The sequence below is a fragment of the Hippoglossus hippoglossus genome, chromosome 23 (genome assembly GCF_009819705.1).
Source record: "Hippoglossus hippoglossus isolate fHipHip1 chromosome 23, fHipHip1.pri, whole genome shotgun sequence".
Classification (NCBI taxonomy): domain Eukaryota; kingdom Metazoa; phylum Chordata; class Actinopteri; order Pleuronectiformes; family Pleuronectidae; genus Hippoglossus; species Hippoglossus hippoglossus.
Genome location: NC_047173.1, coordinates 8,861,978 through 8,889,727, shown reverse-complemented (window position 1 = coordinate 8,889,727; position 27,750 = coordinate 8,861,978). Strand labels below are relative to the sequence as shown.

The window sequence follows — 27,750 nt, the reverse complement described above, 5'->3', positions numbered from 1 at the left end:
TTTCGTAGTGTTTTATTTTTTTTAAACTTCTCTTTGAGATTGAAGATAATGTACAAAACTAATATAACGACTTGTGAACTCCAAGTTAGGAAATGAAGCATCGAAATTAAAATGAGAAGGATCAAGTGTAAGGAACAGAATAAAAAAGACAAAAAACAGTATAGTATTGGAGGACTGTAGCTACATGTGTACATGTTTTCTTTTTTACATAAATTCTTCACATTATGTGTACGGTGTTTTTTTGACTCTTCAGCACATGAGAAGCTCGAGTTAATCATAAACAAGAGAATGAGGTTGCACGGAGGTGCCCGTCCAAATTCCTTACACAATAACAGCACGCCATTAAGACGAGCCACGCATGGCAGCACATTATCTTTGTTGGCTTTACGGAGTGACGTTCTTTTTTGTTGTTATCGAGCGGTGCTAATGAAGGGCCAGCATTAAGCGTCATCACTTAAACACCATCAAAGCACATCTGCTAGACAAGAAAATGACTCCGCTGGTGATTCACACCACAACCTCATCTCCAAATACACAGAATTAAGGAACAGAGATAGAAAGAGGAAAAAAAAAATGAGAAGAAAACTGCCTTTACCCTGCATTAGTTTACCACTTCGTTGTGACAGTTCATGATTCCTTTTTTTGTATTGTGAGCCACTGGGCTTGATTCCCCGGAAAGCCGCTTATATGGCAACTAGGGTCACCATTCCTTAATTTCTTATCACGGCCCTCGTGAGCAGAGAGCGCGGTTCAACAAGTCACACTTACACAGAATGTATGTAAAGCAGCATCGCAAGAGGCGGCTTGTACCATAGGCGACTGACAAAGCCTTATCATCGATGGCCAATGGCGGAGGAGGACGTTCAAAGGAAGGAAGACATAAGCTGCAGATGTTTATCTGGCAGGAAACTGTACAGTCAGCTGGTCAGACGCTTTTGTACTAAACATGTGAGGATGTGCACTGTATTTTCCAGTAAACCCAAGGATTCAAATAGTGCCAAATCAAGAGGTTGGTCATAGACATTCCAGTTTGTAACATTACAATTATCAGCAATTTTGTGCAGTTTGTTTCGGTCATCATGACAACATGAAGCATTCGGTCTCTACAACATTCCCTATGCAGATGACATGTGCTTATTCGCCTCTGATATTTCACTAGTTTCAATTTTTCTACAGTGCCACAGTAAGACTGTGTGTAAGTGAAAGTGTGTTGCAAAAATACAGTATGCATCTAAGAGTGTAGGAACTGTCACATAAACATATTTACTAGATATGTTCCGATACCATTTTGCTGTTCCCGATCCAGATTCTGAGTTTGCATATCGGCCGTTACAGAGTACCAATCTGAGAACGGTGCATTTTAATAAAACTAGTGCAGTGCTCTTTGTAAACCTGCCTGTTTGGACTGGGCTGCGTCCAGAGTCTACTTCAGAATTAGTCATTGCATCTCGGTTATATAAGAGGTCTGTTAAGCAATCGACAGTGTTCAGACTATTGAAGGTACCACAAGTCCAAATGGCACCAAACTCAGCACTGCACTTTCTCTTTTAATTTACAAAACACACACGTTTGTGTGTACGAAGCCAATTAGATGAACAGTTCGTGGGAAGTGCATTCCACATGCATACAGAAACCTAAACCCTAACCCTCTAAAACCAGTGGCAACTGCTGTTTTGGAATGAAGAAGTGATTTTCGGGATAAGAAAATTGCAGTTTTATCAGGGGGGAAAAAATCTACTTGAATGACTTGTATTGGATCGTTACATTGATTCGCAGACTCACCGAGGAAACATTTCTGATTTCTGAGTATCGGTATCGGAACATCTCTAGTTTTTACAGTGTTGTACAGAACTAAGACTGCAACCTCAGTTCCTGAGCATAAAAAACACAGAAGTATTGAAAATGAAAATGAACCAAAAAAAAGGCAAGATAAGATACAAACAGCATTCCTGATGTAACAATAAAATCTGTGATAATACTTTTTTTTGTCGCTAAGAATAGAATACTTAACAGAAACAAATTTAAACAATAAACTAAAGACTTAAATGACACGTTCATATATCTGGAGTTGCTTCTAGCCCGTGCTATGCTGGTTTTGATGGAGGAGCCCAGTGTCAATACATCTTTCAACGCACGTTTTACTCAGCCAGCTCATACTATTTCACACACACTCAACAGCACTCATTAGTTCACATTCAAACACAAACACACACTTATTCCCTCTGCTTGTTGCTGAATTCAAAGTGACAGCAGCATCCTTCCATATTTTCTTTGCCGGGGTCCAGTTATCCCCTGCAGAGTCACCCTGGACCGCAGCAGCGCCGGCCTCCTCCCTATGTGGGGAAGCAGATGCCGCAGCACTCCATACAGATTTCCAGGCAGTCCGAGGACTCGCAGCAGGCATCCATGATGCCGCAGTCCATGTCACATGGACAGTTGCAGTCGTCGCCCAGGTCGTCGGTGCAGCAGCAGCAACAGCAGGCCTCCGACGTGCATGCGCCGCACGAGGCCTGCGTCGCCACCATGTTGCAGAGCGTCAGGAACTCGCAGAACAGGCAGGCGAGGATGCAGTGGACGCAGCAGTCTGGGTCCATGTCAAACCAGTCAAGGTGCCAGGGTGACAAATTGTAGAATAAAAAATAAATAAATGACAATAAAATGAATCAATCACAAAGAACTATGTATTCGGGCCAAGGGAGAAAATCATAATATTACAAGAAGTAAGTCTTACTTTAACGAGAAAAAAAATTATATTACGAGAATAAAAATGTAATTTAACAAGAAAAAGTCATAATGTGAAAAATTAGCAGCCAGGAGAACCCGTGCTTGCCTAACTTCCTCTTCCAATAAAAATGCAACTTCTTCTGCAGAATTCTTTACTCAGTTTCTTGCACAATCTTTGTAAAATCCTGATACTAATATGAATATATGTTATATTATAAATCTGAGAGTCTGAGAATTAAGTTGTAACATAATGAGGCCAAATAACGAGAATATCACAGCTTAATTCTTGAAATATCAGATTTTTTCCCCTTTAAAGTGGCCCTCATACTCTATTACATTTAGTACATGTTTGGAGTTTTATTTTTTTCAAGAAATGAGTTACTGTTAGGGTGAGTGAGTAAGGTTAGCATGCTTGACAGGCGAGTGGTCGAACAAGGCAGGGGGAAAGGGGGATAAAGGAAATAAGAGATATTCAAAGAAATGAACTCCTCTCCTGCAGTTTTGATTAACGGACTGTTAAATAATTGTGGCATTATCATGCAAACTGCTGGGCTGATCACACAAAGATGATTAGCAAAGTCTGACAGTCTCTCCCCGGCAAATAGGTGAATTAATGCGAGCGACGCTCAAACCTCTGATTAACATTTCACCTCCTCACTTCATGCGGATGGTGGCAAGTTTCAGCTTGTTGTTCCACAGCGATAAAGAGTTTCCCTTTAAATTACCAATGTGCCCATTAAGCACCTGTTTCTGAATGGCTTCATTACAATTCTACATGTGCTGGTTTGAATCGGTAATGAAATATGACAAATGTAAAAAGTTTTACTTCAAACCAACAAAGTAGTAGATGGTGCGTAGGAGTTTTATTTTAGTTCTTTTTTATTTATTTCTATATCTTTAGCATTCATCTTTCTTAAATACAGATGCTGTCTACATAATCTGAATTCAATCAAAGACTTAATTGATCTATTCTCCTTCAAAAAAACAAGTTAACTTTAAATTAAAATTATGTAGTAAGAGTTAATTGCACGATTTATTGGCTTTACAATATCAACACCATCTGCGTTTAGATTGATCCCTAATCAGCATCACTTTCACAATGCAAGTCTTTCTGCCACCAGGAATCAAATCTCCCAGGAAAAGGAAGGTTTGATTCATGGCACAAATAAACTGCCATTGCACAACTAAAACAGAAAGAGGGTAATGCTTTTGTTCTCCCAGATAGGACTTGTGGCTTTCCCCAGGTAGCAGAAGTGGTGGACAGGGGAACAACTGAAGTAACAGGAGTTGAGAGGTTTCAAGACCAAGACCCAATTGGCTTCATTTCTATTAGACTCCTGAAAATGTCCTAACAATTGGGTCTGGACATTCTACGGAGTTTGCCACGAAAGGAAAAAGCCAGAAACATTCAGGAGAGGGGTGGCTCCATGAGTCGAGCATGCAGGAGGCAGGACATGACATGCATGAATTCATCTGTAGAATTCATGTGTTTTGTTCTTGTCATGTCCTTGATACCGGTGTCTGCCCTCATCTCAAAAAGCTTTTGAATCTCATTGTCTTTTCAAGTTGACGTCCTCGTGGTCTCTTATATGAATGATACCGGTTTTTCATTCTGAGATATTTGTATTCTTATGCGCCTGACACGTCGACACACCCACTCGCTCGCTGTCAATGTTCCTGCTGTATTCTCACATGGGCTTGCTCTGACATTTTTCACATTTTACTAAGGGGCTGGCAGGAACAGTTCCAGAAAATGTCTGGAGCAACAGACGCAGACGTTTGGAGCAACAGACGCAGACGTTTGTGTTCTCCCATACTCCCTGTATTATTTCAAGAAAATGTCGGGATTTCAGAGAATGTTCGAAAGCAACTTTACCAAACAAAGCAAGCGAATGTTATGCCTTTATTTAATGTATTTATTGTATTTAATGTTTTTGCCCAATGTCTGGTTTGATGCAGCAGCAGCACCCGTAATCCCAAAAATGTATCCGATGGGAAACAGTAAACGAACCTTAAGCTTGAAACCTGTGCACTTGGAATTACCACTGGAAAAACTTTGAACTAAACTTGGCAACTGAAATAGCTTTTAAACAAATAGAAAAATAAATTAATAAATTAAGATTTGTAGGATAAAATGAAGTGGAAAAAAAATCTGAAATCAGACACATATATACACAAGTAAAACGGTCCATGTATAAAATCGATGCAAAACTCAAGCTGCTCCACATCAGAGCTTCTGTGGCTGTATCCAAGTTACTAAATCATCTTAAATATCTTTCAGTAAGTGCACCTGGCACACGCTCCTGCAGCTGTGTCCTTTTTGAACCGAGGCCGACAGAGCGCCGCTGCTTTGGAGTGTTAAAAAGACATGATGTGAATGGATGCAGAAAAATAGCATTACAAACAGGGCACATTTGCATAACTTTCATCAGGCCATCTCGAGCTGTCAGGAGGGGCTGTTACTGATTGGGTTGGAGGCAAGGCGAAGGGAGAGGAGGGTGCAGGACGGCACGGGAAGGCGAGAGCTCAGGACCGCTGGATGCTCATGTTTGATTAATCAAAGTGGTGGAGATTTTTTCCCCCCTATTTTTGTGGCGCTCAGGGCTGCAGCGCTGACCAGAAGCACTGGCTGACTGTGATACAAACAAGATAGAGGAGGGAACATGAAAGGAAGCGAGCGTGTGTACGTGTCTGCGAGGGCGCCTGAAGTTTGAATGCATCTTATTATCCTTATCTGAGACCATAACATGGCGCTGATGGGAGATGCATGAGAATAAATCCTTCGCTTTGAAACATCTGCCGTGGACATGCAGTACATCGCTGTTGGGCAGAGTGTGGGATTTGTTTCAAGCGAGAATAACAAAACTCACACCACAGTCCACACTGGCCTTCGCTGTAGTTAGTGCCATCTGAGTGCTACAAAACACCAATGAGAGCAATAAACGCCGTCCGACCACAGGGGTGTGCACGAAACCTCAAAGTTCAGCCTAACAAACTTTGAAGGACCCAGAGGGTATAGCCGTGCCAGCGTTCAGAATATAACAGTAGACTGAGAATACGAGATAAACAGTACATAGGCATTAAGCAGCGGCTGGCCATCTCAGCTATTCACTTGGATGTATAATTCAACACCAGCGATTAGTCTGGATCTTAGAGGAAACGGCGAGGGGGAGGGGAGCGAGGGGGTCGTATACTGTACACAAGAGAGTTAGGACGCACACAGGCACATCTCCGAGAAAACAGAGGGAGACGGACAGAGACACAGAGTGAAACCAACCGGCAGACAGACAGAACAGCGCACGCTGACACTGCTCCTGTTTAATGTCAGCGAGCGGCGATGAAGCCCGGAGTTCGCAGGGGCCAAGAAAGCGGCGTCCGGCGCCTCTGAGGAAATAGTTTGAGACATCTGGAAAGCTAACATCAAAAAAAAAAAAAGAAAAAGAAAAAGGGAGCGGCATGACACAAAACAAGCTGGCTGGGGCCTCGGAGCGGCAAGCTGTGCAAAACATTCAAACTCACAAAGAGGGAGAGAGAGAGGGAGAGAGACGGAGAGATGGCGAGACAGACAAAGATGAAGAGAGGGAGATTGATCAGACGAAGCCTTGGTGGCCGAGGGGAATGCACACAAGGCACACATGGGTAAAGAGGGCAGAGGGATGAGAGCTGGACAGCAGAGGTCCACACATGCACTTTAAAAGCAGGTCTGTTGGTAATGCATGACTGAGGGGAAAGTTAACGCTGGAGGACTGGAGCTTACACAACACATCCAGGTTTACAGCTTAGGAAAAGACTACGCTAACTCTCTAAATGAGGCTAAAGCAGCTTGGAGACATTAACTGATTACACACAATTAACAAAAACACCAAGCGGATGACAGGAGTTGAGAGAACCCACTCTGCCAAACAAAAGCAGCGCGGTGAATGACTCCTCAGCGTTATCACATATTGGTGCCGGTGCCAACAGCGTGTGCCAAGAAACGGCAGAGGGAGCGGCAGAATCCCCAGAGCTAGTTCATGCTAGCTTACGCCTTTTATTTCCCATGTTCAGGGGGCTGTTTAGGAGGCTAATTTCACAGGCAAACAGATTATGTTAATCCGTGTAAACATTCAAACACAACAGCTTGGCTGTTTTCCTGGGGGAAATAAATAGTTGAGAGCGAACATATTGATTCTGAGAGCTCTTGTGTCTGCAAATAAGCAACACGAAAAAAAACATAATGAGACAGACTTGTTGAGCTGCTGCTGTTTTATTTTTTTTTCCTCTTCACACCCTCTCTTCTGTTCTTTACCAATTAAGATGTTGAAAACATGATGCGTCTGGAATATCTCTAGTGGATGCATCCCACCTCTACTTGCAAAGTGCTGTGTATGTGTGCCTCCTTTTTGTTCGCCATAACTCCAACTGATGCATGCTTCAAGTAGATCATCGTCTCATATCTGACAGTCAAATTCTCTTCTTCATTTAAAATAACTTGTGCAGTGCCCTTTCTAAATCTGCCTGTTTGGAATGGGCTGTTTGACCTGCAGTTATTGAGCAGAGTGAAGACCAGCTGCTGTTCTCAATCCACAGAACCCTAAACCCTGAACTCATGCTGCACACAGAGCTGTTCACCTGTTAATTCAAAGTTCAGTGAAGCTCGACTCAGGACTCTGGAGAATCAGTTGTAGTTACCGTTGTCGAGAATGCACTGATTTAGTGATCGACAACGTCAATTCCGTTGATGAGTTCCAGCCGACACTACTAAAGGGCGCTGATCGCCTGTTTATTCGAAGTTTAAATCCACGAACAAAAACTAACTCTGTGCTTTTACTTTGTAGAGAAATTGCTAAACAGTAAGTGATTCTATGAATGTTGGTGTCATGACCGAGATGAGCACCCATGACACATGAATGTCTGTGATTTTCGACCTGCAGTTTGACCCAGTTGACCACTGCCGTAATTTATTTGAGGACGTAGACGTTACAGAGCCCTAGTCACTTATTTATTTATTGAATGTTTATTAATGTCCGTGTGTCCAAATTGCACCAAACTCGACATCGCATTCTTGAGATATGTGACAGAGATCATCTTATTTTTCATCCTCACCTGAAATTATAGCAGGAGTAAAACAAAGCAGCAAAGTAGGATCCACCTCCCACAAAAGAGGAAGACATGCCTAAACCTTAGTATTGTACAGGCTGAATAAAGAACACAAACACATGCACAGCGAGTACAGTGGTGCGACAGGGTCCTGTTAATGAAGGCCAGGGTGGTGCTGACGGGTTGTAGGGAGAGCCAGGGAGGGTCCAGAGAGGTGTGAGGGGGTGCGAGGGGCCCAAAGAAGGCTGGTCACGACTTTTAATAGGCACCCCGCGCTCTCAGGCCTCGTTAGACGGTCACACCTATCTCCCCAATGGAAGAAAAGACCAGCCGACCGCCTTCATTATTGGACTCACCTCGGCCTTGCACCTGACAAAGTGACGGCTTCCCCGCATGGCCAGCGGATCACTCTGACTTGTTGTTAAAGAAAATAAAAACCACAGGAGCGGGATAAGATGTCATTTGCTTGACGGGAGTGATAAATATGAGAGGCCATGCACTCCCATCATTAAAAGGTGAGAGAAGGTAAGAAGGCATTATCAATATGAAGGTATTATTTCAGGAGCGCCTCGCAAGAGCAGCACCTCCAACAGAGGAATCACTTTGATGGTGATGATTTGACGCCGTTCTCATTTCACTGTGCGACTACAGTGTTTTTGATCAGGTTGGACATTATATGTATAATACCAGAGAAAATTCAGCTACACAGCAATTGTTCTTTTTATTACATATTAGAATTGCAATAATAATGTTTTGGGGTATTTATCTTTTCATTTTCAATTAACTACACAAACTATTTAAATCTATGATTTTTAATTTAATGGTTCCTAGTGTTTACACAGATTACAATTAAGGTTTATTTATGCTCAACGTAAGATATATATACAGAAAGACTTATGTCTGTAGTCTGCGTTATTTTCGTCCATATTTGTGCACATCATCTGACATACGGACATTAACGAAACAGAGCAGTACCACCGGAAATCGTGGGGGGGCAGTGTAGCCAATAGTTCAAGGGAGACGACCATAATGGAAGAAGAAAGGCAGCATCAATGCGCCTTTAGATGTTTACAAATGCTGATGGATATGAAGCAGTTTCAAACATATCCCTCATTACCAACAGAAGATGGGATGCAGGAAGAGAAGCATGCTGGCAAACGTGTTAAAAAAGTTAGTATGAGTATCCGTATTAGTTCTCAGTGTGTGTACACTTGCTGTCATTATTGCATGGCGTGTGGATACTCACCCTCTGGAAGCGGAGCTCTCTGCGACCCAGTGGAACTGCCTTTACTGCGTCTGCTGCTGTCACTGTTGACCGACAAGCTGGACCTTAATTTCCTCTGCATCCTCTGCGACACCGGTGTGGACGGCTGCTTCCTGGGCTGCACTGTCGTCGGCCGCTCAGTCACTCTTGTGCTCGGGCCTGAGCCACTCTCTGCGCCCATGCTGATGTTGGCACCGCAAGTGCAAGTGCAAGTGCGTGTGGCACCACCGATGCCAGGGTGGATTCCTCTGCCATTACTCAGTGCGGCCGTGCCAGTGCCATTGTGGGGAAGGCCATTTTGGTCCTTGACAGCGTCTCCCTCTGCGAGCTCCAAGGAAACGGGTTGAGACTCAGAGTGAGGTTGAGCTGCAGGGAAACATGGGGAAGGAAGGATATCTTTTTTTAATCCTGTTTAGATTCAGTACAATTACTTACATTAGTATTTAATTGATTAAATTTCCCTGGAGTATTTCATCTTTAGTGCATTCATTCAGCTGAAACACCTGCGAGCTAACGGCCTTAATATAAAACAAATGAAACTGAATATTGAAACAGAGCAGAAGACTGCTTATTTATTCAAATTTTAATTTTTGATGTGGCCACTAATATAAAAGAGAACCAAAAGGAACTTAAATAACGTACTTAGCGTTTATGGCATATAATATTTAAGGAAGACAAAGAGTTGTGGATTCTTTTCACTCTTTCGGGGCTAAACGCTAAACTTTATTGTAACTGAGAAAGAACTTTATCTGCACTCTCTGCACCTCACACTTCAAATCTTTTATTCACATATAAAGTCACCGTATCCTGTGATGTTCACGTCTTACAAATCGAACGCCGGCGGATTTCTTCGACGAAATGATTCTCAGCAAATCTTGCCACCGTTTCCTGGCATTGTAATATCGATCGTATGGCAAACATTTCAACCTGGAGTGACGGAGGGAAGTGGAGAGATGCGGGGAGCTCATATGTGACAGGTTCACAAAAGCCACCGCTGTAGGCAGAAAAGACGTATGTGGGAGCATCACCAAGGTGAGTTAAGACGGTGCGAGAGGAAGAAGAGATTAATACAGTAGAATAAGAGAGAGGGAGCCTGTGATGCTGTGCATATACAAAATAGCTGCTGTCTGCAACAGTAATGATCTCCTTCCTTCTGAAAGCTCAGAGATGGCCTCCACTAGTCTTTCTAAGTGTGTGTGTGAGAGAGAGAGAGAGAGAGAGAGAGAGAGAGAGAGAGAGAGAGAGAGAGAGAGAGAGAGAGAGAGAGAGAGAGAGAGAGAGAGAGTGTGTGTGTGTGTGTGTGTGTGTGTGTGTGTGTGTGTGTGTGTGTGTGTGTGTGTGTGTGTGTGTGTGTGTGTGTGTGTGTGTGTGTGTGTGTGCGACAGCCCAACAAAGTCAGGAGACAGCGACCTGTCTGATGAGAAAGAAGGCGAAGGATGTTAGTGAGCAAAGGAGGTGGCATTTTACTGAGAGGAACACCTGCACATTCAGCTCTACTGGGAGTTGCTCTGACGTTACCTTCCCTCCACATCAGAGCCACGGTGCTTGTGCACACGCCGCCAGTGCACGGTTAACTTGAGATTTTTGTGAATTATTCATCTCTTTTTAAGTTTCTCTGCGTGAACTATAGTTATTCTTTATTTTTTCCTTATTCTATACTTTCCTTATATTCATTATATATACACATTATCGTCAGCCCCGAACTCTGGTTTCTGGCTTGTGCTCGACGGAAAGCTAGAACAGTGTTTTGCTGCCGTCCACAAAAAAAATAAGATCAACACATTTTCCAGAGTGGATGCAAACCTTAATATGATACCGGTAATTTCTTTCCATCTCCATTTTCTTTCTGTCAGCTCACCAACAAGTGCAATTACGGTTAACAAGAGCGGGAGAGAGTGTGGGAATCTCGGGGCCTCGCGCTTTTTAACAACACATCACTCTGGGAGAGGCCGGACATGAATGTGGATGTAAAACAAAGCAATTAAATACACACACTTGGTTTTTTTTTTTCTCCTTCTCCTCATTCAGGGTTCTGCATGCTGCTTCTGATAAACAAATATAGACTTTAGGGATCAGGATTTCATGCAATTTGAATTAGACAACTGGGCAGCGCACGATAGAATTCATTATGCAGTGATTTAAGACCAGGTTGATGGATTCTCTCCTCCAGAAGATGAAAGCCTTTCAGCCTGCCCATGACAATGTGAGGAGACTAAAGCTCGCTAACAAGGAGACTGGGAGAAGGCTACATCTGTTGTTGTTCTTCAGTTTTACCCCTGACAGCTGCAACTGTCTGTTTTTCACGCATTTCTTTCCCACCACTTTTATACTTTACAAGAAAGCTGGAAACATGTGCACCACAGAGTGTCCTACACATCAACACAGTGCTCTTTACTGAATAGGCTTAGGATCATGTTTGGATGGTGGAATGTAAAGTTGGAGGATATGACTAAAAGATTTATCAGAATAAAAAAGGTCACTTTTACCATCATTACCAGACACCAAGCAAAGACAGATTTTTGCTTCTGAAGGAAGATTGTGGTTGTCAACACTTCTTGTACATATCGATGTATATTGGACTTTTGTGCCCTTAAATTTAAACAAGCCTTGTAGTGATTATGTTTCCCAGCTACACATTAGTTGTAGTTACAAGATTCTAACCCTATTTGTTACTATAAAGTGGCTGAAAACAGTCTACACCCCTATGAAACCACATTCACTAGATCCAGATTTTTATTTGGATCTGCACAAAATGGCACACGCTCCTTAATTACAACCCCCTAAATATTATATGTCTGAATTTTTTTATTAAGATTCACAGAAAAAATATCTGAGAAATCAACTAATGGATTCTTCCCTACCATTTTGTGGTAATCTGTGAAGAGTTAGGTTTTTGGGTATATAAATATCTGCCAATATATCTGTATCAGTAACTCTTTACTCCTTCTCAGTATTGGTATCAGCCTCCAAAAATCAGGCGGGATCCAGCTGTGGTGTACAGTATTTCCCTAGCAGCAAGTCTGGCTTATTCTCTTACTTTGCTCCAATTTCCACATCATGAAGATCTTAATATCAATGTTGGCAAATTAGTTTTTACGTTGACAGAGATTTGAAGCTAAATGAATCAGAAAGACAAATTTTCCTAACACATATTTTTCTGTCTTTGTTTCCTTACTTACTTTAATGTGTAAGCACAAAAAGTAATGGCTGACATTTATGGGGTTGACAAGGGAATTCCCTCTCTGCAGCTAATGATTAACTTGTCCAAACTCATTTGCAAAGAAGCCATACACACACAAACAGAGCACAAGTTGCAGCTGCGGAGTTAAGAGCTGAAGAATTCACCTGTTTCTACAGTATCATGAAGTCAATGCAACGCAGCAATGTCCTGAATAGAGGACGACAGTTCCTCCACAAATCAATTACCTTGCGTAATAACAGTCGTTTTTACCATTTAGGTTAAGAGAACCAGCCACACACACACACAAACAAGTCCATGCACAGAAAGGCCAAAGTAGACTTGGAGGCATGATTACCTTTCCTTTTGAGGAAGTCAAGCCTTCAATTTACCAAAGTACAAATAGTTATTAAGAAACCACCACGTGAAACCCAGAGCACATAAGCAGCGACTCAGGTTTCTGACACGCTGCAAAGCCCTAAAAAAAGTGGTTCACGGCTGCCAAGTTGTGTGCTTCAGTGGCAGGTTTTTTATTTTTATCCTGATGAACACTGTGACTGAGATGAATGGACAGAGCAGAATAATATTCATAATCATTGATCACGATAATGATGATCCTGTCAAAGATGGCAATGACGGACTTGTACAGTCACCACAAGACAAATGAAGACGTAATGAGGAAAAACCAGGAATATAGTGAAGTCTGCCGGAATTGTTCAACAGCTGCAGGATGATAAGTCAGCAAGAGACAAAGTTAAAACTTTATTATGAATATAGAGAAGAGTTTAGCTGCTGTAGAGACAGATATTTCCCTCAGGAGTTAGAGACCAAAAACAGCTGAAACACAACAAAATGTACAATTTGACCTTATTGAAGTGATATTTTCTTTTTTTAATTTTAGTCAGCAGGAACTGATTTGCAGTGTAATAGATGGTTGTATTTATCTGAAGTAGTCGCCCTTGGTGTAGAAAATAAATACACATTTAGAAAAAAGCCATTTAAAAAGAGCCATTGTGCAATTCCCGTTGCATTAGGCAATTCAAATTAATCAAACATTTTACATTATTATAGACCCCATTATATTGTGTATACAACTTCTATAGGCATTTACTTCGGCTTTGCACAAGGTTGAGGTTCACAATTTCAAAATAACATTATACAGCAATGATGTTTTCAAGTGATTTGTGCAAATATGAGCTTGTGCCTGTTAAGGAGCAGATTGCAAGTTTGAGACCCCAGTGAATCAGTGTGTAGGAAAATGATGTAGAAATTAGATTTTTTTTTTTAATGTGTTCTACTTTTGGAGTCGTTTCGTGAGAGAAGTTTGCTTCCACATCTGAAAAAGATAAACCAAATAACGTATCATAAGGGAGATGGCAAAATTGGATCACGTTTAAAATAATAAACACGGAATAAATAATATGGAATTAATCCTGACGGAGCAACAAAGACACACTGCTGCCGCATCCCATAACAGAGCAGGAAACACAACCAGCATCAAAATTTGATATGAACAACTTCAAGCAAGTTTAAAAGAAAGAAAAAAAAGCTTGTAGACTTGGGAAGGTGTCCTGAGATAACCGAACACACAGCCTGACAGGTTGCATTAAAACACCATGTTTTGCAGGAACAATTGGACGAATACACACGCACACACACACACACACACACACAAAACACACGCTTCAAATTGGACTCGTAACCGCCCTATTTCTAGCACATCAACAACTGTTGAGGGTGTACATTTGTAGTTGAATAAAACATGGTATTCCCCTACACACGCTGTCACACACATCACAGGGGAAACTAGGGGGTGAGTAGTTCCTGACTGTCTAAGCAGCATCCCAATTTGGTCCCAGCTACTAGTAGCTGACAGCCTCAAATATCTGGGGAGCATTTTAAAAGGCCAGTGTTTGATGGATTCATGAAGAACACACAAATATAATTGCCATTTGTCACCGAGTCTTCAGTAGCTGCGCCACACAGGGACCGAGCACCGGGTGCCTGGAGAGCGCTGGAGCTGTGCCAGAGCCGTGCGGGGGGATCGCTCTGTATGTAAAACTGAGTATATAAACACCTCCGTTTTTTGTCACAGAAAATAGGTCCTGCAGGAGGGAGCTGGAAATTGCACCCAAAAGACAGGAAGAAGGAAGAGGAATCCACATACACACATATAGGTATATATATATGTCTCTCTCTCTTTCTCTCTCTCTCACACACACACACACACACACACGAGAGAGAGGGAGAGAGACGAGCAGACCTACCAAGACAGAATATGCATGCATGCATGTCAGTTGAAACAGAGCTGTATAAACAAGAATTCTAAAATGGTCGGGAACATGAAAATATAACACAGAGGTCAAACAGGGCAGCGCGGAGATTCTCATTTGCACACCGCAACGCCGAGAGTCGAAGGTAAAGCAGGAAGCGGATTGAACAACCGCACAAGCTCTGTGTTTCTAAAGCTTGGGCCTTTTTAATATTAATGCCCCCGAGACGGAGAGAAAAGAGGGAGAAGGAGACGAAAGGTGTTTGCCTAGGCTTATTAGAATGCCCATCATGGAGAGCATACAGTTATTCAAATGTCACATCATGTCAGCCAAATAAACACCACAATCCAGATCTTGTATTCATCTCCTAATAGCCGCTATTACACAATGCAACGAGTTTGTGAGTTAACACTGAATTGAATATGAGCGCAGAGGAGATGCCTTTGTATTTTCAGTTAGGAGTTACAAACAGAAAACGCGCAGAATACATAGCAGTAGTTAGCTCTGAGATGCTAATTCCCCCAACAGGGCCCGTGTTTTGTTTATCTTTTTGTGCCTTGTATTAGAAAAACATGTATATTTTCTGCTCGGCTGGCCATGTTACCTGCATGATTGAAATGCTAATTTGTAAATGTGCAATGACCTAGCCAGACTCCCCTCACCACCACCGCCGCCGCCACCCCCCTCCCCTCACCCTGCCAAAACAGCCTGAGGTATCATCTCTCCTCCTAACAAACAGCCACACGTGGACCAGCTCCTGCCTTTCAATCCAAAGGGATATATTTTCTCATTAGAAATTATACATCTTCCCTGTCCATATTTATAGACGCAAAACCAGGGGAATTATACTGCAGAGCGAGAGAGAGGGACGCACAGAGATAGGAAAATAGTACAATGAATGTTATTACAAAGGGGGCTCTGATTGAAATTTTCCTTTCGGCGTATCAAAGCCTCGTTTACCGTTTGACCTTCCAAACTCTGAGACAAGGACTTTCCTTATGGTCTAGAGGGACGCGTTGGAAGGAACAGACAACTGAGTCGAGGATCATCTTTGAAGTATCCAATCACAACAACAACAAAAAAACCTTGATGTGATCAGTATCAATAAAATGCAGGTATCAGCGGGGTAAAATGGGAGCTAATGGACAATGTCAACTAGCAACCAAGAGCTAGCATGTGATTGGTAGAAATGTTCCCGTACCACCATCGGAAAGGCCCCCGACGCTGACAAAAATGCAAAGTCAGGCACAAATCTATTGGCCGAAAATTGCAAATTTCCTTTCTCAGAAATTACTTTTTCTTTGCTCCAAAACAGCTGTTGCGCTGTAAAGCCAATGGCAAGTACTGTTTTTGGAGTGACTAAGTTATTTCCTGTAGTGTAGCGTCAGCCAGAGTGAGCTAAAATGTCAGTAATTTAGCAATATTTCACGCTGGAAAGTCCAAAAAGAAAAACGGAAATGTGTACCATATGCAAGACATCAGTTTCGAGGGGTGGCACTAATGTTCCCAATTACAACACCATAGAAATCTCATGAAGCATTTGAAGAACCATCACACAAGAACACGAGGAGTTCACCAAGGATGGAAAAACTAACTACAGCAGCAAATTTTGGAAAGTGAATTCAAAAGACACAATAAATTGAATAAACAGGGATAAGCGTCAAACTTGTCGAGTTCATTTGGGTGGATTCCCGGACTGATTTATTTGTGTTCTTTTTCATTTATGACATTCATCCTCTGAAAGTACTTGTTTTTCCAAAGGGTTTAACCTGAGCCAATGATAGCAATCATCACATTTGTTAAAATACGTTATTTTTTTTAAATGCATCGGCAGCAGATTGGTACTCTGTATCGGGAATGGAAAACTGGTATCGGAACATCTCTGGTGATTAGCGTAAAGATGTGGGTGCCATGCCAAGTTAGTGGTGTTGTCGTGAGCGTTTACACAGAGTGGACAGCAACCTGACAGGCTAACAGAAATGTCACTTGTTCCAATAGATATGAGGAAAAAAAATGTGACTGCAATCCTGGCCCTGTCAGTTAACACACACCCATGATGTTTTGTATTTATCCAAGATAAAACGATGGTGATGGCTGCACAGATGATGATGATGATGATGACCGCTGAGGATCGGCTAAATTACTTGCTCAGATATTGGATCTTCATCAGCTGAAGTGACATGCTCTGTATGCATGTGTGTGTAGGTGTGGGTGTGTTATGGTAGCCTGCAACAGAACTCTATTAGCTGTCTTCACCTGTCAGGGCTCATCATATTGTGTAGCATCTCATTTAAGCAGGAAACATCACATTTTTTTGTCTGTTTTTCTATCCGGCTCCATAGCAGTCATTCATATTTGGCTCGTCTGACGCGCTGAAGGGGAAGTGACACTTGAAGACAGCACTTATTATTATTTCCAATCGGCCCTCACCGCCACCGCCGCTGCTCCCACCTCCATCCAGCAGAGAGAGAAGTGGAGTGTCAGGGGTTTCCTAATTTCAAATTTTGCTGCTGATTGAGTGGAAAAAAAAATATTCCCCTCGGACCTTGTCCTGTTTAATTACATTTTACAGTAGCAAAAGCAACTTGAAAGACAAGAGCTTGATTTGACGACAGGAGGCTCTCAGCGTACTCGGTGCACGAGGCTGGTTAAGGTGTGTGTGTGTGTGTGAGAGAGAGAGATGGAAAAGGGAGGGCAGGTGGTGGAGGAGGAGAGGAAGGAGGGGGGTCATCAATTAAACTTTGATTTCAAAACGGAACATTTTCCCAGATTAATATGTCTGACTGCTATCTAAATCATTGAAACTCCCAATGAGATGCCATTTTCTCTTACATGAATCATGTTGAGAGGGGAAGTCATTCACACTCTGCCCACCCCCTCGCAGCCCAGCTCCGGCCACAGAAGTCTCCGGTCCCTCCACCGTTGTGAGGAATTTGGCACGCTGCTAATTTGGGCGCTTCTAATGTAGCAGAACGCGAGACATCAAGGAGCGATCAAAGCCGTACGACCTGGCAGCCGTGAGAGACACTAAATGGCGCCTTATTCTCTTCCTCTCCCCATTTCTGAGATGAATTTGCACAAGCTTGTTTCTGCATTAAGCTTCGTCAAACGCCTTTCATTCTCCCTCATCTGTTTCTTACCATCCAAGTGGGGAGCAAGAGTGTAGTATAAAGACAGCCGAACTGCAGTGTCTCTAAAAAGCTGCACATCTTGCACAGATTTAGGCTTTACACGGCCTAGCTACCACAATTTCTAGAAAGATCAATTATGACTTGACTCAGAGCGGGCCTGAGGGAGCTGCCAGGCTCCATATTCCAAAAACGTGCTCCACCCTCTCCTCGCTGATGACTCAAAAACAAAAACCGAGCAACAGAGCAAGAGTGAACAGGAGGGGAAGAGGAGGAGGGGGGGGAAGGAGGGGAAATAGGGGTATTTTCAGTTTCAGTTACATCCATGACTCAAATATTCCACCGGCTTCAAACTCTCCTCGCTGAAGTAGAAGTTCCACGGGGCTCGTTTGAAATTCGACGGCAGGCGCGCAGACTTGCACATGCGCACATTTAAAAAGGCTCACACATGCAAAGCGGCACACACACGGACAACCACACACACCATATAAATACAGTGTGATAAATGCAGTGTGCACACAGCTACTGTCTGAGAGTCTGAGAGGAGGATGGGGGATCTGGCAGTAAAGCGCTACCACTCCCTTAAAAGACCAAATACAGCTGGGGTCTGTCTCCGGGTCAGAGAGGGGATAGACAGTCTATCAAAATACTCACATGCCCAGTTCCTTTATTTGCTCAGTATCAATCTCAACATTAACCCCCTACTAATGGGACAGCTGTGGGTCAGCGCCTCACATCTTCAGGATGCCAATCAAGGCCCTAAGCTGAGAGATCAGCCTTTGAGACAGAGTTGCTCGTCTGCCTCTGAGTGGCTTTTAAAACACGGAGACGCCTGTATCGATTTTGGCTCTAGCCTGAAAGAGAGGAGGGGGTGGGGGCGCATAGCACTCGTCGGGGCCTGTGTCGACCGTGGCTGTCTGTGCGTCTGGACGGGAGCCATTCCCTGGTCCCCGGTCACCCTCCACTGATCAGGGGGTCTGACAGAATGACCTAGCAGAGAGGCGCTGAACCTGCAAACACGAAGGGGGCAAGGAGCTGGATGCTCGAGGGGGTCGGGGCTGGTGGGGGCAACATCAGCAGAGATCTCAGTAATAGAAAAGGGTTTTAACCTTAATGTTGGAGCCAAAACCCTGTTAGAGGCCAAGTAATCCCCCCTGCGCTGCTCTCATATGAACTAGCTGATATTTCATTCTCTTCTCTCTTTGAGTCGCTTGTGAAAGGCAGTTAGACTTGTGTGGCATTGATTCAGACCAGGCCAGGCTAATGGTGGCTATGGGCCGGGGGTGGGCTCACACAGCCAATCAAAAGTTAGGTTCATTTTTGTTTAGCTAATGGAAAAATCCACCATATTCACATGTTGGCCATTTTCTTCTGACGTTAAAGTCAGAAAGATAAAATGCTGGTGTCAACAGTTAGTATTCAATCACTTCAGAGCACACGATGGGAACACATCTTGAACAGATTTAACCTTAACTTCGCTAACTTTAACATTAACTGTTTTGTTGTGCGCTCACATGACAACCAAAATGTTCATTAAGTCAGTCAGGTGAATTTTACATCCAGGCTTTAAAACTAAGTGGTTGACTGTTAATGTTAGCTGTTGTCTAATTGTGATCTAATCACAGTTAATGAGCTATGAAATTTGCTGTTTAACCTTGAAACATGGTCCAATGACCCTCCAGATTTTAACGATCCATCGTCTTTTCAGTTGCTGATCAGTCAGGAAGCAGTGAAATTAAAACACTGTCAGATTTCCCTAGGCCAATAAGAAAAAAAGACAAGAGATGAAGTCGATGGAGGTATTGCTGAAGGAAATGAATGGACAGATGGACAGTAGGGCTGTTACCTCTTTACCTACATTAGGTTACTGGCCCATGTATCACATTTAGCTAATTAGTCGCTGGTACTTTTAGATAAATCTGTAGTACTTGAACAAAGTATTATTACTTCCACTTAAGTAAAACGATTTACTATTCTTTTCCACCACTGCAGATGCAGAATGAACCATTAAGACAAAAACGTAAAATGTTGTTAAAATAACGTTAAAATGACTGTTAATAATCAAAATTCCCTGCAAATGAAGAAAAAAGATACATTTAAAATCGATAAATGTTGCCTTGTATCTAACATAAGCACTTAAAAGATTTCAGTCCATGAATTGAGGGACGCAGATCTAATCATTTGGCTCAAGTATTTAAAATATCCTCACAAAAAAAATTAACAGTGAATAGGCTCTGGCACTTCGGGTAAAATATGCTAATTAACACACTTGAAATTTCCCATATGAAATCTATCTACACCAAGACAATGAGAAAATAATTACAACAGAGGTAGAATTACAATGGCCATTTTAATCAACCCCTACACTAGCATTTCACCCTATTTATACAGTTTTTGATTCCATGACCCACTGGTAAGTAATCACTTGAAAATTATGGCTCAGTTTATAATAGGTCTACGCTTTAGACACATTATTTCCACAGAGACAGGGCTCGGAGGATTACAATAAAGATATGAATCTTGCATAACAACAATCAGCACACAGTTCCTATAGCTGAACAAAAACACATCCCGGGTTAAAAATGTCTTAAAGTTCTGAAGTAACCCGACGAACAGTGCGACGGTCTAGGAATGTTTATTCAACGGCTGATGATGAAAATGATGAAGAGGCTCTTGCCCTTCGATTTATCTTAGTCCAACTCCGCAAACTGTCTCCTATCATAACACAACACAGTTTTGTATATGAATCTTAATTGTTGCACCGTCAAGAAGTCGCGTCTTGCAAGACAGGTGTAAGCATGAGACACTCTCCCATTAAACAATCCATTTTACTGCATTTATTAGGGGTCACAAATTCACTTCTGAAAGGTCAACTCTGCACACAGGTAATAACCTTGAAGGTGTGCCACTAAAGAGCCAATCAGGGATTCACACAAAGGTCAGACTAATGTCTTCCTCTTAAAAAAAGAGAGTCATGTTATTTGACCTTCCTTTTTCACTACAGAATTTCCCAGAGATAAAGAAAAAAAAAACAGAGCTGTTCTTTGGAAGCTAGTAAGGTCATCTTTATCAACCATAGAGGCATTTAAAAAAGAGAAAGTATTTGACAATCCGGTGAATAATGTGACGATTAAACTCCTAAAACTGGTCTTGGGTGGGAGCAATTTATTTCAAGGCAGGGACTTGGAAAGCCGAGGCCCTGTTTGCAGGAGATATCAGCTGCTTGAAAACCCTGAACGGTCTCTTGAGGAATGTCTGTCTCCCCCACAAGATTCTCCCTCCTCCTCCCGCAGGACGGCGGAGCCACAGAGGAACCGTTCATTGACAAAGGCCTAACAGGAGGGTCAGGATTGTACTTTTTTCTTTAACAAGCCACAGTAGTTGACACTCCTGCGAGAAACAACACTTTAATTTTTTTAGCAACTACATAGATGTCTGAATTCAAAACCATGTCAGACATTTCAGCTTTTCAGGTCACAAATGATTATTTTTTGCAAAAGCTTGGCTAGAATAAGTTGCTGCTCGGCAAAGACCCGTTTTAAATTACTGTGGAACCGCTGCCATGTTTACTTTCCTGTTTTAAAAAGGGACAACTTGTCAAAACAACGCTGTCATAAATGAAATAGGATCTGTGCTGCTAGTACAACATTACAATAGGCTTCCTCTTGTTTGTGAAAAGTCACCGTCCACATAGTGGACACAGGCTGTACATCAGACAGCTGGAGGGTAAAAAACAGGATGTAGGCAAGCAGATGAGTTCTTATTGAATTCCTGTTTCTGTTTCGAAGAGGCCTCTCGATTACCCCTGACTGGTCACCTCCGCTAACAAAACCACAGCCAGGTTGCTCGTGTCTACATTACAAATAGGATAAATGTACAGTAAGTAACTTCCGCCACTAGGGGTCTCTCACTAAAAACAATAACAAAAGATCTAGTTTGATGACATTATGAAGCAGCATGAGATCATGGGGTTTGTCCTGTTGATGGATGAGGTCATGTTTTTCAATTGTATTCATATTTCGCAGCAAACGGCAATGAATTATCATGATCTATTACAAGTGACCAATACAAACACAAGAGGGAAAAAACAGCCTCGGCTAGTTGTCACTACAGAGGTCTGTAATGCAATCAACACAATCGTCATCTTTTCAAAATTAAAGCTCTGATATTCAGGTCGATGTACAGAATTTACAGACACAGAACAAACAGTGGAAGGGAAAAACTGCTGACTGGCTAACTGTCGAACTGTCTACAAAGTAAAAGCACACTGTTCATTTTATTGCTGCAATGTTTTCTATCAAGCTGAATTATAGAGCTTTTATTTTTGAAAAGTTGAAGATTGTGTCAGTTGCATTGCAGACCTCTGAAGTAGCCTAAATGCAATGTATGAAAAAATAACAGCAGCTAAGTAAATCATTCAAATTATATAAAATATAAAATTTTATATCGGATAAACCAGGTAGGATGAACACAAAGTTTTCTAACTTCACTCACTGCACCATAGATTTTTTCTAAAAAGCTCTGCACACAACGTCCAGCACACAAACAATAAAAAGTGACAGTATATTATAGAACTGTTTGAGGAGGACTCACTATAGACAAGGAATAATTCTGAAGTAGCTCCGGAACATCAACACGACAAGTAAACAGCCTATTCCAAATATTCCAAGCAGGCAGGTTTACAACAGGCACTGCACTAGTTGTATATACTCTAAGTATACAAGTCAACAAATTATATAACATAGCTCAAGCCTTTTTCTGCGTATATTCTGTAAATGAAAGAATTGCCAACTTTGATTTAACCACACACAAACACAAGTACACAAAACTTTAACAAAGATTATCACTGCTCAAATGTGTGGTGTTGTTTTTATTTAACATGACTATTTTATGTTCATGTTACTCCATCAAAAAGAGATGTAGCACATCTTCCGCCTAAAAATTCCCTTTACACATATTCTCTCTCTGTGTGTGTGTGTGTGTGTGTGTGTGTGTGTGTGTGTGTGTGTGTGTGTGTGTGTGTGTGTACGCATATGTGCAAGCAAGACTGCGTGTGGGGGCTTTTGGGGGTGAAGGGGGGGGTTGCCTTCAATTACAACGCAAAACTGTTGTCACAGGGGCTTACTGTATCTGCTGAGATGAAAGAAAACACATGCCTCCCTCCAGAAGTGCATTACTGCACATACCTGCCAAGCTAAAGAGACCTCTTGACAGAAAATCTTTTTTTTTCTACTTGCAACTGAATCCCTTTTCCTCTCTGCTTTAGTAAACAAGCCACTGGCAAGTCATTACGCTTAAAACCCAAAAATAAAATAAAAAGCCAGGAAAAGGCGCCCTGGAAAAGTTAACAACCTAGAAACAAAAGAACTGTTGTGTCTTATGCAAACACAATACGTATTACAGCCAGGCACTTACATGGATGGAAGCAATCAGCTGCTATTAGCCTCTGCTCACACATCTCACTCTTCTGAGGAACACACACACACACACACACACACACACACACACACACACACACACACACACACACACACACACACACACACACACACACACACACACACACACACACACACACACACACACACACACACACACACACACACACGGTTTCTTTTTGTGACCTGTAATCCATAGCTCAGTATCAAGTCATTTAACTGCACCAGAGTGCATCTAGACTTAATTACACCTGATAATAACTCAGCAGTTCAATGCCAAATTATTGTTTGTAAAGACCTTCCTGTATCAGGACATTTGCATACAGCAGTGTGATTATTTCAAAGGTTACAACTCGAGCTGTCAAACTTTCCAAAGTCATAAAATCAGACTGTAAAAAAAAAAAAAAAAAAAAAAAAAGAGTAAAAAAAAAAGAAGGGAAGATTTTAAGATCTAAAACATGTGTTACTAGTATGGTCGATTATTGACGCAATGTTGACTAAGAGCTGAATGACACTCGGGACAGAAAAAGCCTCAAGCAGCTTGTGCCGTTCTAGGTAAATGTTTAGTATGGAGTAAAAACATTGTGGCTAAGTTGCAATCAGTGCATTGAGACAGTAAATGCCAGAACCACAAACAGGATTTCCCCACTTCCAAAACACAATTCTGAGGGTTGGAAGGGAAAAAAGGAGAAGCGAGCCAAATTTTGGTCATTATGGCAGAATGAGAGCGCACGCATATAATATGACAACCCTGCCAAGAGACCCCGGTGCCAGCTTGATAATATATTAATTGGAAACACTGACGCTAATATTTTAGTTGGCCGAATGACTTTGTTCACGAACACTGTGCAACTGTCACAACAACTATTCTTGACAGCTGGATTTCGACTTCATTTGAAATTTTCACCCACATAAATGTGAGATTAAACATCGGTAAACACCTAGCGCAGTTTAATTCAAGCATGTGAGAGTGCAGGCAGAATATGCCAATCATTTTGACCGTGTCTAATTTAACAGCTCATTGTTGTTTATTTTGAAAGATAACACCTGAGAAACCCTGCTGTCCACCCACAGCTTTCCAAGGTGATTAAAAACTTACTTCTTACGGGCTCGCAGTAATCCGTCACGTGACTTCGTCCTTCGGCGACTGGTTTCCTGGGAGATGACGTTCTTCCTGACGATTCGCTGTCACGAGCATCTGGGGGTCAGAGGCATTACATGTTAAACACAGTTGAAAAAGGAAAACCTGTCCAACACAAAGCTAAATTATCCTATAATGAGCAAATGTTCTAGATTTAATATGTTTTCACTCACACTCACACACACACACACACACACACACACACACACACACACACACACACACACACACACACAGGTGTTAAGTTTTACTGCAGGGTCAACCACAGTGGACAAAATATCAGAGGCCACTGCCAGTTTTTGCCAGAAAAAAAAAATCCCACAAGCCGCTGGCAACATGGCTGCACAACATGGTGGGGGCGGTTCAGGTAAAGGCCTTGCCAGAGCTCTGGATCTCATTTTCTCTCCCCTTCTGCTCCCGGGTGTGCTCTACCTGCCAAGCTTCTTTTTTACTGCCATAAAGGCTGCATTCATCTAAATTGGAAAAAGTATGTGGGCAAAAACTCCCAGCCTGATAGCTGTGCTAAAAAAATGCAGGAGACAGTTTCACTCATCTCTCCTAAGCCGCGTCTTCTCGACTTCAAGACTCGCTGACGCTCTGCTCGTTGCACACTGCTGCTTTGTTCAGTAAATAAACCTTCCACAATGACTTTATTCACTGGTCTGATGCCAGCTGCCTGCGACTATCCCACACTTTTTCCTCCCAGCCTTTAGGCTTTTCAGTAGCATGCTCTGTCTTGAGCCACTTTTTCTGTGATCTTTAGGGGGAAAAAAGAACGATTCAGTGAAACCTGTCATGTTTACGTGAGCTTGATGTGTTTGTTCCAGTGCTACAACGCTCTCTGTTTCAGTAATGGATGGAGGAGTGGAAGGGGACGGCAGCAGGCCAGCAGCTCTAGATAGATATGGCACATACCTCAGCTCATACCTGATGTATGATAACAACAGTTGCGATAGCAGCAGCACCCTGTGATGCATCGCAGTATTTAGTGATCACAGTTAGAAATAAATTGGCCCATTCTCAGTACATCCACAGTCCCCTGAGAGGGGAAATTCAGTCTTTACTGCGAGCGCCTTTGAAGGTCCAGCAAAAAAAAAAAAAGAAAATCCATTCGCAATCCAGCAGCCCCAGTGATTGCTTACTTTGTCCTACTTTGCTATTTTTTGACAGTGCCATAATGATGCTTGGTATAAATAGGATGGTTAACGGTTCATTGCTTGTTTGAAGAAAAATGAAAAGGGGGTGCGGGGGTAAGCTTATTTTACATGTGATAATCTTAGGGGCAACTAGAAAGTTAATTAAAAACTATAATTGGCTGTGGTTGCTGTTAATAGTCACCAGGGCGTTTCCTCAGACTTTATTGAGGGTGGAAAAAAAGCAAAAACATGATTAACGCTGAACATTGGGGGGCAGATACTGATGTATACTAAAAGACACATGAATATAATTCGAGGAGACAAGGCTGATCTTGTCCCAAAGTTGGATATGCACCACCAATCTGTTAATGCGATCATTGTCTTGCTTTCTGTATTTGCTTTTCAGACACTTTCCCTCATGTTTGACTGTGCAAGCAACATGAATTCTTCACACAACAATATGTCACTGATATATATACATAGCTCAATTTTATTTCTCGTGTACAGGCAGCATTGAGGAGAGGAAAAAAAACCTCCGTAAACATTCACAAGAGAGAACTTCATGTACATATGAGTCATGCATTCAGTTGGATGGATTCCAAAATGTTTGCATGTTGCAGGGCGCTTACAGACACACTTATGGTTTGTGGATCACAAAATGTGTGTGACAGACCCACTGAGAGGGAGAATTTGTGTTGTTAGATGCTAACCAGCACAAATGTGGACCTACGGCTCATTTATGCTCAACGTTAGATATATATATACGGAAACGGATGGAGCCTTTTGTCCGTACTCTGCGTTCATTTCACCTGTATTTGTGAACAACTTCTCAAAGTTCACGGATACATATGAAACAGACGAAACGGAGCAGTACCACAGGACACCTGGGGGTATGCAGTGTAGCCAATAGTTCAAGCAATACGACCATAAGATACAAGGAAGAAATCTCAACAGTGGAGGAGCTTTTTGAGGAGAGACATTATGAGTTGGTTAGAAACTACAGGCATCACAACCTCCTCCGCCATCGCCATGTTTGTTTTTAACAGAAACTCTAGATTCGGCACTGCCATGCATCATTATTTCTTTTACTTTGAAAGACTGAGTTTTGCTCCTGAGTTGTGGTTTCGGTTTCATTCTTTGTGGACAGACAATGACAAACACTTGTGAAGATGCATGCATTATATTGTCCAATATGTATTGCTCCCTCCGGATTTATTAACAGGGACCTGCTAATATTTGGAAAAATCTCTTGAATCCACTGATGTGGAACCGAACGGAATCGAAGGTTGTGGGTTTAAACTCTTCTTTGTTTAAAACATTTTACAAATCAGAGGGATTTTGTGTTTTACCTACTCACTGTGTTTGCATGATGCATAAACAATACATCTATGCACATTGAACCTTTCTTATATGGCTATTGATGAAGATTATGCTATAATTGTCGACATTCATTTTTACCACTTAATGAAGTATTGGTTGAATATTATTTTACCATCATGATATTTTAACCTGTTCCTGTGTGTCTGTGTGTGTGTCTGTGTGTCTGTGTGTCTGTGGCCCCTCTTACCGTGAGAGGCTGACAGCAGAGGACTGCTCTCTTGCTGGGGGCCCTTGTCTGGCCCTGGCACATCCGGAGGAAGGACGGTCTCCTTGGACATGAGACAGTCGTGTCTTTGTGGGGGACACACGCAGCAGAAGAAGGAGAAGGAGAAGAAGAAGGAGTGTGTTTCCTCCTCAGCGCTGAGAAAAGCAACGTCTCATCTCAGCAGCAGCAGCTCAGTCTGGAAGACACGGAATAAAAACAGCAGGTCACCATTACTCAACCTGAGAGAGACACGAGTCGTCTGAGAAAACAAAGTGACGTCGAGCTGCAGGAAAAAGGGGGAAAAAACTTGGTGGAAATGTTCAAACTCTTTCCTCAAACAGAGAAAAAGGGCGACGGAGGTTTGCAAAGTGTTTTAAGTCTGACGCGGACACAGTGTTTTGAATAAAAGAAGCGAAACTCACCTTTCGAACATGTCAACTCCCTTCACTCCACGTTTATTCTCATCCTTCCTTCCTCCAGCTCCTTCTGGAAAAAAACTGGAAAACTTGGTGAACGCGACGAAACTTCCCCTAACTCCCGCGCCTCTTGTCAGTTTGTCTCGCTCCTTCGTTTGTTTCCGTGTTTTAACAAAGTTTTACAAATCCTCAATAACTCCTCGCGACGTCCTCGACGTCTCAGTGGCGGTAGTTTTCTTTTTCTTTTTTTTTTTTGGTTGGGTCTAAAACTTCATCATATCCGGATTCCTGCAGCGCGGCCAGTGGAGGCTGCTGCTCCTCTTCCCTGGGCGGCAGAGGAGTGAACTGAGCCCTCCCTGAACATCTGTGCCCTCAACCTCAAGTTAGG

The 27,750-nt window shown here is 42.3% G+C and overlaps 1 protein-coding gene across 2 annotated transcripts; it reads right to left on the bottom strand.

The window, feature by feature from the left end:
• Positions 1-27,750, bottom strand: mdfic (MyoD family inhibitor domain containing). 2 transcript variants are annotated; one of them, XM_034578393.1, is made up of 5 exons: positions 27,369-27,750; positions 26,929-27,229; positions 24,184-24,282; positions 9,050-9,433; positions 1-2,584 (listed from the first exon to the last, which is right to left on the bottom strand). In XM_034578393.1, exons 2-5 carry the CDS (start codon positions 27,017-27,019, stop codon positions 2,334-2,336), a joined length of 825 nt encoding a protein of 274 aa, XP_034434284.1. In that variant the 5' UTR covers positions 27,020-27,229; positions 27,369-27,750; the 3' UTR covers positions 1-2,333. The 2 variants fall into 2 exon arrangements, with proteins under 2 accessions (XP_034434284.1, XP_034434283.1); XM_034578392.1 differs by having other exon boundaries at positions 26,929-27,142; positions 27,369-27,747.